The sequence below is a fragment of the Lytechinus variegatus genome, chromosome 7 (assembly GCF_018143015.1).
Source record: "Lytechinus variegatus isolate NC3 chromosome 7, Lvar_3.0, whole genome shotgun sequence".
Taxonomy (NCBI): domain Eukaryota; kingdom Metazoa; phylum Echinodermata; class Echinoidea; order Temnopleuroida; family Toxopneustidae; genus Lytechinus; species Lytechinus variegatus.
This window is the reverse complement of record NC_054746.1, coordinates 9,259,696-9,276,283: the sequence shown is the minus strand read 5'-3', so window position 1 is coordinate 9,276,283 and position 16,588 is coordinate 9,259,696. Positions and strand designations below refer to the sequence as shown.

The 16,588-nt window shown below is 35.0% G+C and overlaps 1 protein-coding gene across 1 annotated transcript; it reads left to right on the top strand.

Moving 5' to 3' along the window:
- The first annotated feature begins 278 nt into the window (after nt 1–278).
- LOC121418385 (DNA repair protein RAD51 homolog 1) lies at nt 279–16,023 on the top strand. Its single transcript, XM_041612224.1, has 10 exons — nt 279–384; nt 2,673–2,765; nt 3,723–3,860; nt 4,902–5,019; nt 5,775–5,866; nt 6,639–6,733; nt 9,331–9,444; nt 12,466–12,595; nt 13,869–13,990; nt 14,661–16,023. The coding sequence occupies exons 2-10, from the start codon at nt 2,691–2,693 to the stop codon at nt 14,782–14,784; spliced, it is 1,008 nt and encodes a 335-aa protein (XP_041468158.1). The 5' UTR covers nt 279–384; nt 2,673–2,690; the 3' UTR covers nt 14,785–16,023.
- The last annotated feature ends 565 nt before the right edge of the window (nt 16,024–16,588 follow it).

Below are 16,588 nucleotides of genomic sequence, written 5' to 3'. Positions count from 1 at the left end.
ATTTCCTTACAAGATACCATATTACATAAGCACGGAAGTTCTGTTATTTCATTTAGACGATTCCATTTGAATTATAGGGGTTATCTTGTAGATGATAATTATTATTATTTTTTTTTTTGCTTTAGTCATATCCATAAAAGTAATTTTTGATAAATTTAATGATACTATTCACAGTTTTATTTCAGATAGTATTATTTCTGTTTTGTAGTTTCTTAGAAAGATACACTGATAAAAATTTGGTAGACACTATGGGCCTATGCCCCGAAAATATTTGCAAGCTCCAGATCCAGCCAGCGCGCGCTCTACAAATTTTACTGCACTGTTTACTTTATAATTGACATTGCAAGACCGACGTATTTTCACACTTTTACAGAGAAATCAGAGGTAATGTGTAGTGATTTCTTATTAAGCTTCGTTATTGTTTTAATTTGTGCCATGATCTTTCATTACTTTTAGCTTTTTTCCTTTCTTCATTACTCTTATTCACTAAAGAAAAATGCTTCCGTAATCAGTGCAGTGTACGATAGTCGTTTAAGTTAACAAATGTGTCTGTCTGAACTGTCATGACTGTGAATTGTGGGACTGAGAATGAGGACAACTCTGGAAGTTGAACTGGAGACAGTGCGCCAGTGCATGTGGACTGGAAGTCGAGAGAAGAAAGTATGGCAGTGTATCCTATTCATTGCTGAACACCTTTATTTCAGTGCTTTAAAAATGACAACTAGGTCCTAGATAGAGCTAGTACTAAGTAGAGTAGAGGAAATACATTGCACTTGCCGCACAGCAGCCTACCCCTGCTTAGCTTGGCCCTCCACGACAAATCATGCACGACAAATCATGATTGCAGACGCGCGCAGACGGGTAGAGATATTCTTGATTATTTTATAATGATGTAATAAAGAATTTTAGCTAATGACAAAGTAATGTCAATGACCCAACGAGTCATTATGCCCAATTGTGTTTTGGCAATTGGACGTAATATTAATAAAGGTGAAAGGTCATTCTTTTGTTTTAATTTGTTGTGAGAATGGCACTATCTATGCAAAACCTAAAATATATTTTCAAACTTGTTTTATTCCCATGTTTTCTGCATTACAGGTATGAAACTTGGCAGTTGGCAGGATGTTATATTTTGATTTGATGTATTTTTGCCTGGTCAAGGTTGTTACTATTAAATTTATGGATTCATATATTTCAAAATTTTTGCATTGCTGTTCAATTAAACGGGAATTGATGAATATGCTGTGTAATGGTATGAAAATAATTTTTGACCATCACCTGGAAAATCAGAAGTATTACCTTGAACTTCAAATATGAAATCATAATTTTATCACATTTTCCCTCTAGTGTCAGTTCAACAGGAATTTTAATGCAGCTTGAGCTGTATTTTGTCATTTTGCAGTAAGCACATATTTTTTAAAATAAAAGTCTTAACGAATTTGACTACTTCAGTAAGTGCATGGTAGTGCAATCGTTGAGTACAGTATGCATATACTAAAGAACTTACCGAGATGAATCGTTTCATCACTCACTATTTGACGTCGTTTTGGCTAGAAAATGTTTTAGGTTAATCGCATCAATTGATGAATTATAGACCTAAACACACATCAGCTCACATAGCCTATTTCATCAACAAGATTCTGTTTGATGTCAAATGATAGATCACTGAAAAGTGAAAGGCTCTCCTTTTTTGTATTTACATGAAGCCTCTCCTTTTTTCCTTGATGAGGTAACATCTTTACCTCTGCCATTTTTGTCTCTGCCATTTTACCTCTGCCATTTTTATATTACCTCTACTATTTTTGCGCATCCAATTTGTGTACTAATTATTCGGGAGCGAGTTGGATGAGACAAGAACCAGGAAATCAAATACATGCATCCAGTTATCTTGTAAATAAAATCAGGTAAGTATTTTCATATTGGGTAATACCCACCTCCAAAGAAACACGACCAAAAAAAAGTTTTAAGTAGACATATGTATACATGTTTGGGGGTGCAGCCACTGAATTAAAAAGGTGAGACTGGACTTAACAGAACAGCTTCCAGTCTCTTTGGCCCAAATTCACAAAGGTGGTTTTGAAAACCCACGGTTGAGTCCATGGTTTATGCAGATTTCCTGTATAAATTGCGCTTAATTTAGCGCGTATCGGGCGCTTGTATAAAAAATACCAATGCTGATGTGCGCTTTTGTCACAGTGCGCCAATTTGACGCCTGTTACCATGGTTAGATATGCTATTTCATTCATGAGTCCACTGTTTTGATTCTGAGTCCACTCTTCAAACAGTGTACGCATGAATAAAACAGCGTATCTAACCATGGTAAAACAGGCATCCATTTGGCGCAATGTGACAAAAGCGTGCATCAGCATTGGACATTTTCGATATACGCGTGCGATACATGCTAAATTAGGCATAATTCATACGGGAAACCTGCATAAACCTTGGATTCAACCGCGGGTTTTCAAAACCACCTTTGTGAATTCGGGCCTTTGTGGCAATTGATGTGATTTGATCTTCTTTGTATGTTGTCAGCAATACATGATCACACACAGAGACACTTCAAAGGGAAGGAAGATTGGAGACTTCAGTGTGTTCAGAACCTGCTGCCTGTATCGATGTATCTTTGTATTTTTAAAATTTCATTGAATGTTTTTAATGACTCGATCCTTCAGGTTCATTCAAGAGTAACCATGGCAATGCAAATGCACAATGCTGAGCAGGAAGTTTCTGAGGAATTCGGACCACTAGGTATCAGCAGACTTGAAGTAAGCATCGATGGCTAAATGGCTTTTAATCACATCCCCAAAACTGTACTATTTCTCATTGTTTCCTTTTGAAATACAGTCCTTAACTATCTTCATTAGGAGTAGGTTATCATTGGAATCCAGTGTATAAGCATCATCTTTAAAGATTAACTCTAGTACTGTGAGTAATTTCTGAATCCATGGTAAATTTTGTCCAGGATTATGAAATAAAAATCACTGATTCAGCTGCTAATTTTGAAATCATAATTGCTCCGCATTAAATTCACCACACTAATCAAATGACCAACTTCAATCCTGGGTTTAACACTGTACCCTAATCCTGTTAAAACCTAACATAAAATCCTAATGCAACCCTATCTTAGACCAAATTAAGCCCGGAGCAATTGTTGCATCAGCAAATGTTGTCACCCATAATTCAGACAAGACAGTAATAGCCAGAGCTTTTATAGCCAAGTGATTATTTATTATTTCAGATACAATGATTTCCATTTGATTCAACACTTATTCTTCAGAAGCAAATTTTCTACTTTCTTCAAAGCTTATTCCTACCAATAAGCTTCCTTGAATTTGTTAAGATGCATTTTTCACAGCGAAGATCTCTTTGTGTGAATAGCTTTGCATTTGTTCAGTAATTATGTTTGCATCAATATGATTTCGACCTTTTTGTTCCTTCTCTTTTTTCTTTCATGTATATATAGGCATATATGAATATAAAGTCGATTATATTTTCTTCATTTCTTCAGATTTTCTTCAGATCCACACTTTGCAACCTTTGCTATTTAGTGGACCCCCCTCATTTTCATTTTTGCTCAATACTATACTGTTTTTTGTTTGTTTTACGAAGTAAGAATGCTCGTCTGTAAAATTGTACTTGACTTGTATTACTTTATTATTACTATGTATTATGTTCTGAATGGAAATGGAATAAAGAATTGAATTAAATTGTGTATCCTGCAGGGTAGCGGAATAAGTTCCAATGATGTGAAGAAGCTAGAGGAAGCCGGCATGCACACTGTGGAATCAGTGGCGTATTCAACCAAGAAAGAACTATGTGCTGTCAAAGGTATCAGTGAGGCTAAGGCAGATAAGATCCTGGTAAGATGTTTGAAACATTGAATACAATTTGCAGAGTATGAGTCCAGAGAGGGTGGGGTAGGGTCTGGGCCCTGGGGTTAGGGAAGAGAGTGAAAGAAAGAATCAAAGCAGTATATTTTGAGCATACCATATTGCTAATTTTGTTTAGAGCCTATTTTGATTATTAAAAAAAAAAACAAAGTCCACACATGAGGCAGCAATCAATTTCAAGCTTAACCGCTCACAATTCAGTTTTCTGCGTTCATTGATAAAAGGTCAAGTCCACCCCAGAAAAATGATGATTTGAATAAAAAGAGAAAAAATCAAACAAGCAAAAAAATGAAATTTTCATCAAAATAGGATCATGTAAAATAAAGTTATGACATTTTTAAGTTTTGCTTGTTTTTCACAAAAACAGTTATGCACAAATCAGTGATATGCGAATGAGGCATTCGATTATGTCCCTCACTATTAAATCACTATTTCTTTTGTTTTTTTATTGTTTTAATTGTACTTTTATTCTTATTTTTACGAATGTGACAATAAGGACCAACTTGACTGACAAGCCATAAAATTGAAAAACAACGGTAATACTACATGTTCAGGAAGGAACAAAACATTGTTTTACAAAACAATGAGGAAAAATTAGAATATTTCATGTTTCATTGAAAAACAAAAAAGAAATAGTGAATGGGTGACGATATCAGTTTCCTCATTTGCATGACAACCAGGATGTGCACATAACTGTTTTGGGGTGTTGTGGCTCAGTGGATAAGTCTCCGAACTTTGAACTACAGGGTCCGGGTTTCAATTCCCACTTCAGCACTAGCATCCTTTGGCAAGGCGTTCATCTACATTTGCCACTCTCCACCCAAGTGTAGTAAATGGGTACCCGGTAGGAAGGAATTCCTTGAATGCTCGAGCGTCCGATCAGGAAAGCGGTGCAAAATCTGGGTAAATAGTATGCAGCGCTTATAGACAAAGCACTATATAAATGTTGCATATTATTATTATTTTTTTATAAATCAAACGTAACTAAAACAAAACTATTCACTCGAACAGAATGAGGCCCAGAAGCTTGTTCCAATGGGTTTCACCACTGCTACTCAATTCCATCAACAAAGGTCAGAGATTATTCAGGTCACAACTGGCTCGAAGGAACTTGATAAACTTCTACAAGGTATGGAACACCTTTTTTTTTACATTTTGAGGTCATTCTTGAGTTGAAACTGTTTGTTCAAGATTTATATGGTAGGTCCTGTTCACGGATAGGGTCCACTTTTTGTCAACCTAGGTGTCAAATTTTCAAACCCATATAAAAATATATTTGTATTTCTTGAAACTTTAGAATATAAATCTTTATGAAAAATTACTTCTGGACCTTAATTCCATCTGCTATACTTCGTACTCTACCCAATCTCCTGAACTTGGAGCAATATTTTTCACAAAAGTGGTACATGTAAGAGGTTTTTTTTAATGAAGGAATGGACTTGTATGCCAATTCTTCTACATTATTCTAAATTATGCCATTTTGAGGTTGACAACATCAGTGCTCACTTTGGCCAAACATTTTTACACCCAAAGGAAACAGAGAATGAATCCAGTTTAAGCTAGTGGCAGTAGGACCTATTGGATGTAACTAGCAACAATGATAGTTATTCTCTAACTCATTTACTTTGGGGGCATGGGGCTTATAAATGGAAAAAAATTAAAAGTGAACCCTCTCGTGAACAGGACAAGTAGGAACTTGATCATTTAGGGTTATGTCTTACATGTACATTATATTTTGCCTTGTCCTCATTGCTTCAGATCTTGTTGATTCCTGATGTAAGAGCTTGATTGGTCTACATATTTTGTAAAAATTTTAAAAAGTTCAATATGTTTTAAGATGTGAAAATGAAACTAATGATATCAATCCACTTTGGCCTTGTATAGGTGGTATAGAGACTGGCTCTATCACTGAAATCTTTGGAGAGTTCAGAACTGGAAAGACTCAACTCTGTCATACTATGGCTGTTACTTGTCAGGTAAAACTTGCTTTGCATTGTCTGGAAAGTAGTCAGTTTTGTAGAAATGAGATAATAGAGAAGAGCATCAAAATCAGTTTGGAAATGAGAAATGTTGAAAACAAAATTCTCATGTCTTTTTCTATGGTGATCCTCAAATTTGCAATGTTGCTCCAAAGTGTCTGATGTGATACCGGACTACAGAGGTTTTGCATATTTAATGAATGTGATGCGGACTAAAACACCCCTTTTTATTCGGTCATTGCTGCTGTAAATATACATCAAATTTCACGATTTTGGTATAATTGTAAAGAAAAAGAATCATTCTCTCTGGTTATGTGTTTGAATTTAGTTAAAGATTTTGTAAATAAAATGTAGGCGAAAATTTTGGTGTAAAATATGCTACCAAATAATAATTTTTACCTGACAAGGTTCTACACAGAATTCAGAAATTTTGACTAGAAAATTATTTATGCTAATTTATATGAAATTTATTCATACATGTACGTCACGAAAAATGCTTCTTCTCTGTCATTTCTTCAGCAATTTCAATTCTGGTTCCTCAATTTAGGTCACCAATATCATTGGTCACCAATATAATTGGTGACCTCCACATCATTGAAATGATAGTTATCTTTCTTTTTTTAGAGTTAGTGTATAAAAATCAATCAGTATCTGCTTAACAACACTGATGCAAGCTGATGCAACCTGACCAAGTATAGTAAGAACTCAAAGCCAATTCAAACATTTATTTTTATTCCATCTCATTTTCCTTTGATATTTTGCCATTTAGCTTCCTATTGATATGGGTGGAGGAGAAGGAAAATGCTTGTACATAGATACAGAGGGTACATTCCGACCAGAGAGACTAATTGCTGTAGCAGATAGGTGAGTGTCAGAAGGTCATTGAGCCATTAGACCTATAAACCAGACCAGGCTATTTGGGGTGCTAGCTAACTGGGTGAGTGTCAGAAGGTCATTGAGCCATTAGACCTATAAACCAGACCAGGCTTTTTGGGTGCTAGCTAACTGGGCCGGGGGGGGGGGGGGGGGAGATCTCAGTCACCAATTGCACGAACGGCATAAAAATTGGTATGATAATAGTGTTGGATGTAATTTACAAGGCCGTTGGGTCAATTTGTTTCAAAATATGTGAATTAATAAATGCTAATTTTTGACTAAATCATACTTTTTGCTCTCATTCACTATAAGAAGCTCAAAGAATGCCAATTTTTGGTGTGAATATTCTTTATACCATTGCTATTTTGCAAATGAAAAAAAATCTGGGTTTGAAAATGAATTTCTTATGTATTTCTTTGTTTTTGACCCCCCCCCCGGCGGTTATTCAGCGATTAGGGTTAAAGGGGAAGATTACCCTTCAGGGAATGATTATGCTTTACAAATTTGAAGAGCATTTTTGGTCATAAGAGAAAAGCTCTCAACTAAGTAATGTACAGTCTATGTAAAAATATTCTGTACAAAAGACTTTATTTATGCATAGCAGTCTTTCAAAAATGTGGAGCAAATTGCGATGCGATACCAGGAACATTGTTCCCTATAATTTTTGCCATGTTTTTTTTATTACCATCATAACTCTGAAAGAGTATTGGTCTAGTTCATAAAACTTGGACATAACAGTAATCCAGTATCACTGAACATCCTGTGTGAGTTATATGTCACATGACTAAGTTCAGAGGTCATTTAAGGTCAATGAACTTTAGCCATGTTGGAGGTAATTATTAAATTACTGTCATAAATTTCAAAGTTTATGGATATATTTTATGGACATATAGAGGTAATCAAGTATCACTGACAAGTCTTGTGCCATTTGATCAAGGTTAAATGTCATTTAGGGTCAATGAACTTAGTATTGTTTCATTATATGAATGGTGTTTTTTGTGAATAATTATTTCAGAGTAGTTTTCAAAGTTAGTGCTGCTGCTATATTGAATCGAGTAATGCAGGTGAGACTGCCAGAGGCGCTCCACTTGTTTTTTTTTTTTTTTTTATTTAACTTTCCCTCTTAAAAATCTTATTTTAAACATTTGGGGGATTTTGAAAAAAAAAATCAGTTTTCACAGGCCTGGTAATTTAAAATGAAATAATTTGTCTGTTGATATATAGCAGGTACAATAAAAACCATTCTCAAATTTGGGAGATAATGACATTTCAATGATATTTGTTTTCTAGACAATATATTTGGAGAAGCTGCTCGCATATATGGCATCACAAATAAAAAATTCAAATTCCAATAATTTGTTTTAATAGTCTTTAAAGATTTTACTCAAACCTTCACCATTGTATTTACCATTTATTGTGCTTGTTTACAATAAAATGTTTGTCAGGGTGAACCTTTTTGCTCCCCATTTGATTGCAGTACACAAAGATTAAAGTGATTGGTTAACATTGGTTTGACTTTTAAAAAATCTGAGCTAGTAGGTCACACTTGTCTCCTGTGTCTGAGATATGTTACAAAAATGAAGCCCAGAAAAAATTGCGTTCGAAAATGATTATTTAGTGCTTCAAAAATTGAAATATAAAGTGACCGGAAACACCATCTTAATTTCATCCCATAATCTTATGTTTACTATTTAGGTGTCTATAAGACGCCTATTTACAAAATCGGGGTTTGCCTTGTAGTTTTACCTTTTCATTCTCAATAATGGTTGTTTTCAGGGTTTATTAGTTCTAATGCCTGCACTTGTACACATGTTTCATCTTGGTTTGAGAATTTTTTAAATCGGCTGCTCACAAAGTTAAACAATACCTTTAAGCTGTCTAGTGCATAACGGCAAGTTCACCCTGACAAAAAGTTTAGCAGACGTCACAAATCTAAAACTTAAAATTCTAATAAGTTCTTTAATATTTGAATTTCCTCAAATCTTCATCAATATTTTTTATTTCTTGTCTGCTATTTTTACCACAATTTTTTCTTCAGGGTGAACTTCCCTTTGTACATGTACATAACAAAAAGCAAATAGGCATAAGTGTGATGTTGATGTTACAAGATTTTGAACGAGGTGAAAGATTCTCAATTCAGCGAGACTACGCCTTTAAAAAAATAAGTGATTTTTTTTCTTATGTTTATCTAGCTGGCAAAATCCCTCTGGAGCAGCAATGCGCATTTAGCCAGCAAGCCCTACGCATGTTGCACCTACATTTATTTACTAAGCGCAATGAATTGAATCGTATTATGACGTCTGTACTGCAAAGGTACATTCTTGGATGGTACGTGTGCAACAGTACAAATGTTTGACATTCAGCCTTCCATTTGCTTGCGTACAACAAGCTAAGTAGGCATTGTTCAAAATGCTTTGTTCTGTGGATGGTCTTTGAGAATGATGTAATACATGACAAATGACACGATTTAAAAAAAAATATCTTTTCAAATGAAATGATAGATTTATGACTGCTGAAAGAAAGATATAGAGCAAATAATTACTGTAACATTTTGATGATTATATGATTGTTATGATTTTATTCAGATACAATCTATCAGGAAGTGATGTTTTAGACAATGTAGCATACGCTAGAGCCCATAACTCAGATCATCAGTCTCAACTTCTCCTTCAAGCTTCAGCTATGATGGCAGAATCAAGGTCAGAAAAACACCCATTTCAAGAACCCTCACCTGTCTATAAAGACCATTTATTTGTTTTCCCTTTTATGATAATATAATAGCCAGTTCTTGTATAGCGCATAACACATTATCAATAACGTCTCCATGCGCTTCCACAGGACTTGGATATCTTTACCCTGGCTTTAGCCCTGCAGTCTTTTTACAGCGCGGTGGCATTTCAAGAAATAAATTCCTGCAAGGTACCTATTCACCTAATAACTGGGATGAGTGCCGTACAATGTGGATAAATTTCTTGCTGATGGAAACTACACCATAGCTTGGAGTTGAACCCACGACCCTCTGTTTCAAAGTCCCGAGACTAATCCACTGGGCCACAATGCTCCACGTTCCCCCATTTTAATATTTATTTCAGGAAGGCCACCTGCTCATACAGTTCAATTTTCATATTTCCGTTTAGTGGTCTTTATAGACAGGTTGAATAATCCATTCCATATCAAATCACCCAATGGCCCGTATTCTGAAGTCGGGTTTAACTTAAACTCAGGTTTAAATCACTAACAGTAGAGATGTATTTCAGCTCATTTGGCTCTAAAGTCATTCATAATTATCTAGGAAGCATAAATAGATGATGGTCTTCACCATCGATGAATCAGGAAAGATCACAGTAAACATAAGAAATATACAACTTGATAAAAAAATTGACACATTTGGCTTCTCATAATTTTAGCACAGAATTAAACCTGACTTCAGAATATGAGCCATTTGGTTTAATCCAACCATTTTTTATTCTGATCAAAATTGGTATACTTGTTACTTGTGATCCCACAGTCCCAAATTTCAAATTTTAGGTCAATCGGGTCAGGAGTTCAAGAGATACGGCCCGTTGAATTTCAAGATTTTCAGCAAAATTGGGCTTGGCTGCCTACATTTGAACGCTGGTATCTTAAAAGCCACTAGGCCAATCTTCACAAACTGGGTATTGATGGAAAGGGAATTAAATAAGGATTCCAAATCTGCCATCACTTTTATGATTGGAACATATTGAGGTGTTTTGACACTTTGACCTAAGTTTTGACCTTGTGCATCATGTGGGGTGGACTTGTCCTGTAAGGAGCTAATAAAATTGAAAGTATGCATACCACCAGAAAATGTCATAATGAAAACTACTGTAGGAGCTGTTATTTTCGCGGGGGTTTTATTTTCGCGTATTTCGCGAATTGCCGATCGGCCGCGAATTTAACAACACGCGAAAATATTGACACATTTCTAAATCAGTGCCAATGCCCCCAACGTCAAAGCTATGCTATTGAAAACATCCTGCATAATGAGAAAATGGAGATATGCACCTCTATATGTACAAAAAATAAGGCTTAGAAAGTACAGTTAGTGATTCAAAAAGTTAGCTAGAATTTCACTTTTTTTAATTTCTCAAACAAAATCGGGGCCTAAACTATTTTCTAACATTATTTTTTCAATATTTATACACTCACTGTAATATTAAAATGTATTTTCCATGAAATAATTTGATTTTATTGTCATATGATTGACTCTATACACACGTATTGGTAGCTATTTGCATACTCATTAATATTCATAAGTCACATGACCAGAATTTTGAAGGTGAACATTCTGTTCACAAAATTCCACAATTTTGCACTTTTTACCAACTTTTTGAAAAATGAATCGAACCAAACACAAATTCCAAAGATTGCTTAACTCTATAGATCCTGTGGCATGATGAATTTTTAGATCTAAAGGTTAAAAAAGTGAAATTTAAGCCACTTTTTCCACAATTTGTAACTGTTTTTACAGGGACATATTTATGTACAAAATACATATGAGCATGGTGACTTTGAAGAGTGTAGATTTGCACATGAATTGCACTAGTTTTGCTTCTTTGAAATGCTGTGGAAATGTATGGTACATCTTCCGATCGCGAATTTAACAACCCGCGAAAATGTCGGGACCCCCGCGATTCGCGAAAAATTCTGTACGCGAAAATAACAGCTTTTACAGTATTAAAACATGTAGAGTATGTACAATATGTACATACTGACCCTAACCCTAGGACCTGCGTATTAGGCTTCAGTCAGAGGTCACATGCAAAGGTCAAAGGTCATTTTCAGGTAAACATTAAAGTTTACATGCAAGACTCTTATGACACACAACTTCGCAACCGCAAGTCACTATTCACCCAAACTTGGGTTCAGTCGGAGGTCACATGGTAAGGTCAATGGTCATTTTCAGGTCAATGTTGAAGTTTACATGCAAGACTCTCTTATGACATAACTCTGGAACCGTAATTCATTTTTCACCCAAACATGGGTTGTAGATGTACTTAGGAGACCTGCATATCATGGTAAGGTCATTTTGTGGTCTGTCATTAGTATCATTATTAAAGATAAGTTCACCCCCATAAAAATCTTCATTAAATTCAATAGAGAAAGGTCAAACCAGCATAACGCTGAAAATTTCATCAAGATTGAATGTTAATGAAAGATGATAATGATGTTTTAAATTTTCGCTTATTTTTCACAAAAACTGTTATATGTACAACTCAGTGACATGCAAATGAGATAGTCAATGATGTCCCTGACTCACATATTCCTTTTGTTTTTTATTGTTTAAATTGTACAGTACTATTTTTTCAGATTTGAGAACAATGACCAACTTAAATGAATCACAAAATGTTTTAGGAGTGGTAATTTCACACGTTCATGTAGGAATAAATCAATGTTTCAAATGATATTGCAGAGAAAATTGAAATATGTCATGTACTGAAATACAAAAGAAGTGTGTAGTGGACATCATCAGTCTCATTTGCATAGCGACCAGGGTGTACATATAACTGTTTTGTGCAATTAAGCAAAACTTAAAAATGTCATAACTTTTCTATTTTTACATCCGATTTTGACGAAATTTTTGGTCTTATGCTTTTTGAATTTTTCTTATTTCATTAAAAACAACTTTTGTTGGGGTGGGCTTGTCCTTTAAAAATACATTTTTTTGAAGGAAATGCATGATTTTCATTCATCATCAGGTATGCATTGCTGATAGTGGACAGTGCTACAGCACTTTACCGTACAGACTATTCAGGACGAGGTGAGCTAGCATCAAGACAGATGCATATGGGACGCTTTCTAAGGACATTGCTCAGACTTGCTGATGAGGTAATTTAATCTGCAACTTTTTTGGGGTCAGGGGGGGATGAAGGTCAGCCAGTCAAGTTATCAAAAAAGTCTATTTCTGTCTGATGCCATAAAATGAAGAATCTTCAGATCAGAAGTATTTGGGGATTTCTATCTGTGGAAATATGTAAATAGAACTAATTTTACTATAAGCCAAATACAAATTTTCTCCAAACATTTAATTTAATTCCCTGTCTTTGTTATTTGTAGGCTTTGGATATTAAGGATTAATATACATTGATTTGTTGTGAGATCAGGGGGTCATTTCATAAAGCTGTTTGTAAGATCGACTTTAAGAACGACTGGTGATCCTTTCTTACGCGCTAAACCATTGCCAATGAACATTTTTGTACATTCTATTTACTACAAGAAATGATCACCAGTCGTTCTTAAAGTTGCTCTTAACTTATGAATAGCTTTATGAAACACACACCAGAATTTTAAAATACCTTGGATACTTTTTCTCCAATGCAAATGGATTTAAGCTAAGTCATTTCTATAAATATAAATTTGTGAATTTATTATAATTATGTAAATTGTTTTCTGAACTTATTGAATTTTAGAAGGTAATCATTGAAAATGATCCTTATTAGAAGAATATTGCATGTTTATCATTTTGAGTGGTGAAAGCATGCGGTTGTTTAAAAATATTGCATTATAAATTGCCAATATAAAATCTAAAGAATCTTTCAGTCCTGCTTTCACATTTTGATGAATGCAGGACCTCGTATTTGTGGGACCTTCCTGATAATGTAATAATGTGGGCGTGTTGTGATCTAGTGGTTCTGACTCCCGCCTTTCAAACAGAGGGTCATGGGTTCGAATCTTAGCCATGGCGTATTTTCCTTCAGCAAATTCATCCACACTGCTGCACTCGCCCCAGGTGACTTGAATGGGTACTGACAGGAAGTAATTCCTCAAAAAGTTGTGTGCACCAGAATCGGTAGACTAGCTTAGCCGGGGTAATGTGCCTTGAGCAACTAGCAAGGTGGATACGTGCGCTATACAAATACTATGTTATTATCATTACTTTGCTCTCTTTTCTAGTTCTTATGATAATGCTGTGTAATGATCATGGGTGGGTAGGTCATGAGATGAAGGATGGAGAGAAATTGAGGTCAGATGTTTACAAAAAAGAAGAGATTATTCTTATAGAATCATGTATATTGGAAATGGCCATTCATGAAAGCATCTTGCTATTGGTCTGACATGCTACGAAGTAAATACATATATATATATCTCATGTTTATTTCAGTTTGGTGTTGCTGTGGTGATAACGAACCAGGTTGTTGCTCAAGTAGACGGTGCAGCGATGTTCACATCTGATCCTAAGAAACCAATAGGAGGTCACATCATGGCTCATGCTTCCACTACAAGGTTAATACCAAAGGCTCATTTCGATTTCTAATGATGCAATTTAGTATCAATGTGTGAGATATTAATATATTGGTCTTTTCGTCCCCTTAAATGTATGTAATTGAGTCAAAGTATAGTGTTGAAGGCTTGAAGCTACACTACACAAAATCTAAGTAAAATTGGCGCAAATATTTACTACTGAATGATACGTGCCGTATAAGCTAAAACAACAACAAAAACAAAATCCCATACATTTGTTGTTTCCTGTAAATCAGAATTAAAACAAGACTATTTTTGAGATATACTACAAATTTTTCACAAACTGAAATTTACATAGTTTGCTTGCTTTAATTAAACCCAGTTGTCAAATTCTTTATAACTTTTCGTATTTTGTATATTCATAATTGGAATGTTTTTCTATATAATTTTTTTAAGAATACTTTTTGATTTAAACAGTTTGGGTGATATTCTGATAATTAAATCTATTTAGGCCGGGGGAGGGGGAGGATGGAGGGGCTCGGAGGGCCCCTCAACAATTCTCTCAATATTTTTGTTTTGCGAAATTTTTTGATCTTTGTGTTAGGTCCATGGTTTAACCTAATCATGGCTATCAGAATGCCACCCTTTTTGTTCTGCACACACAATTCATCTCTTTCTTTCTGTCTGCATTTTCTTCTGTTTTATTTTCTAGGTTATATCTGAGGAAAGGTCGAGGTGAGACCAGGATATGTAAGATCTATGATTCCCCATGCCTTCCTGAAGCCGAGGCAATGTTTGCTATCAATGCTGATGGTATCGGTGATGCCAAGGACTGATCGTATCAATGCTATCACAAGGAAAAGTTTATGAACTCTTTATTATCACTGGGCCAACCTGAGGTGGCCTATCTTGTATGGACATAGGTTCAGTTAAAGATAAATGAAAGTAGTTGCAGTAAACACTGATTTCACAAGAAAGTCAGTAAAACCAGGCTTCATTGTTACTATATCATCGAGGATCTAGATCTGGTACTGTTACATAAACTGAACTTTGTGAAATCTTGAAATCTACGCTGAAAAATGTTCACACTGAAGATCACCAACACAGATAAGCACCCGTGGTATGAATGTCGGCCCGACACTTGACCCGAATCTTGTGGTTATTTGCTAATTTCTCAGCAATTATACAATTTCTTCCAGAATCCTTTGGCACATGTTTTGTATTTATATAAACAGAAGATGCTTTGGTGGTCATTTCATTGGATTCTGTATGAACTTATTTTGAAATTGTCACAACTGGCATTTACCTTTAACTCTTGCTTCGGATAGATGAGATCATAGCGCACCGTAGTGGTACATTGAGTCGGGAACATTGGAACAATATCTATGAAGACAAGAGTGGGAATATCCTGATCAGTCTGGATGTCATTCATTAATGTCATAATTTCATACTCCATGCTAATCGTCTCGATGCATCTTCTCCCATATTTTCTGTAGAGATTGAACTCCTGATCGAGCCATTTGTACATAGCTTGTACTACCAGAAAATTTCTTTAATATTGTGTATTGTATGAAAGGACATCAATTCATTTACTACTCATGCTTTGTTACATGTATTTACTCTGTATGTAGCTTACATTGTTCAGCAGATAATTTCTTGTTTTTGTGATCAATATAGTTACCCTAATAAGACGGGAGGAGGGGGGGCGATTCAGCCCCCCCTCAAGATTTTTTTGTGATTAATCCGCTGTGCAAATTTTTTTTACTGCGTTGCTCACTGTTTACTCGTGCAACTTTTGAGACCCAAATTGCAACTACCAAGTTCACGGTTCTGAAATTATGCAACATTTTGTAAGTGTATGCTGACCCAAATTTGTGTACAAATTCAATGTAAATGGATTTTTTTGCCAAAATTCATTGATGTATCATTATTTCCCCTTGTACTGATTAAACTCTAATAATTTCATCTTATTTATGGTCAGAATAATTTCCATCGAAAAGTTAAGAATACTTAGCAGTGAAAACCATGTTCAGAAATGTTATAGATTATAATCACAGCAGATTCAAAGATAATTAGTACACTACTTACTGTTACCAAATTACATCAAATAAAAATACATGTATTTGAAAATCTTCCATATAATATATACATATTAAAGTCTGTATTTTATCAATGCCCTTTGCATTGGATTAATAGACATATAACACTGCTTCTGTGTTGGCATGAGTTAGTGCAAATGCTAACTAATTTGTAACTAATTAAGTTCATTCCAACTGGAAGTTCCAATTGGACCAGGACCAAATCCAGTTGAAACCAATTAGAGCAAAACCAGTTGAAACCAGTTGGTCAACGGGTTTCAATAATGAAATTGGAACAACTGGTTCCAATTGAAACCAGTTGCCAATTGGTTCCAGTTAAAACCAATTTGGCAATTGGAACCATTGGTTTCAATTGGAAATTGTTATATTCCAGTTAAAACCAATTCAAACCAGTTGAAACCTAATGAATCCAGTTGGAAATCCAACTGGTTTCAATTGGAGTTTGGTCCTGGTCCTAGCTGTCAATAATGATTTTCTTTTTGGTGAATTTGGTTTTTCTTTTGGTACTGTTATTAAAAGCAAGGATTTGTGGAATCTCTGA

What these genes read in the sequence shown, in the direction of transcription:
- LOC121418385 (XM_041612224.1), top strand. Translation starts at nt 2,691, where the DNA reads ATGGCAATGCAAATGCACAATGCTGAGCAGGAAGTTTCTGAGGAATTC. An exon ending in CTAAGGCAGATAAGATCCTG is followed by an intron (nt 3,861 to 4,901) that starts GTAAGATGTTTG and finishes TCACTCGAACAG; the next exon opens with AATGAGGCCCAGAAGCTTGT. An exon ending in GCTCATGCTTCCACTACAAG is followed by an intron (nt 13,991 to 14,660) that starts GTTAATACCAAA and finishes TTTATTTTCTAG; the next exon opens with GTTATATCTGAGGAAAGGTC.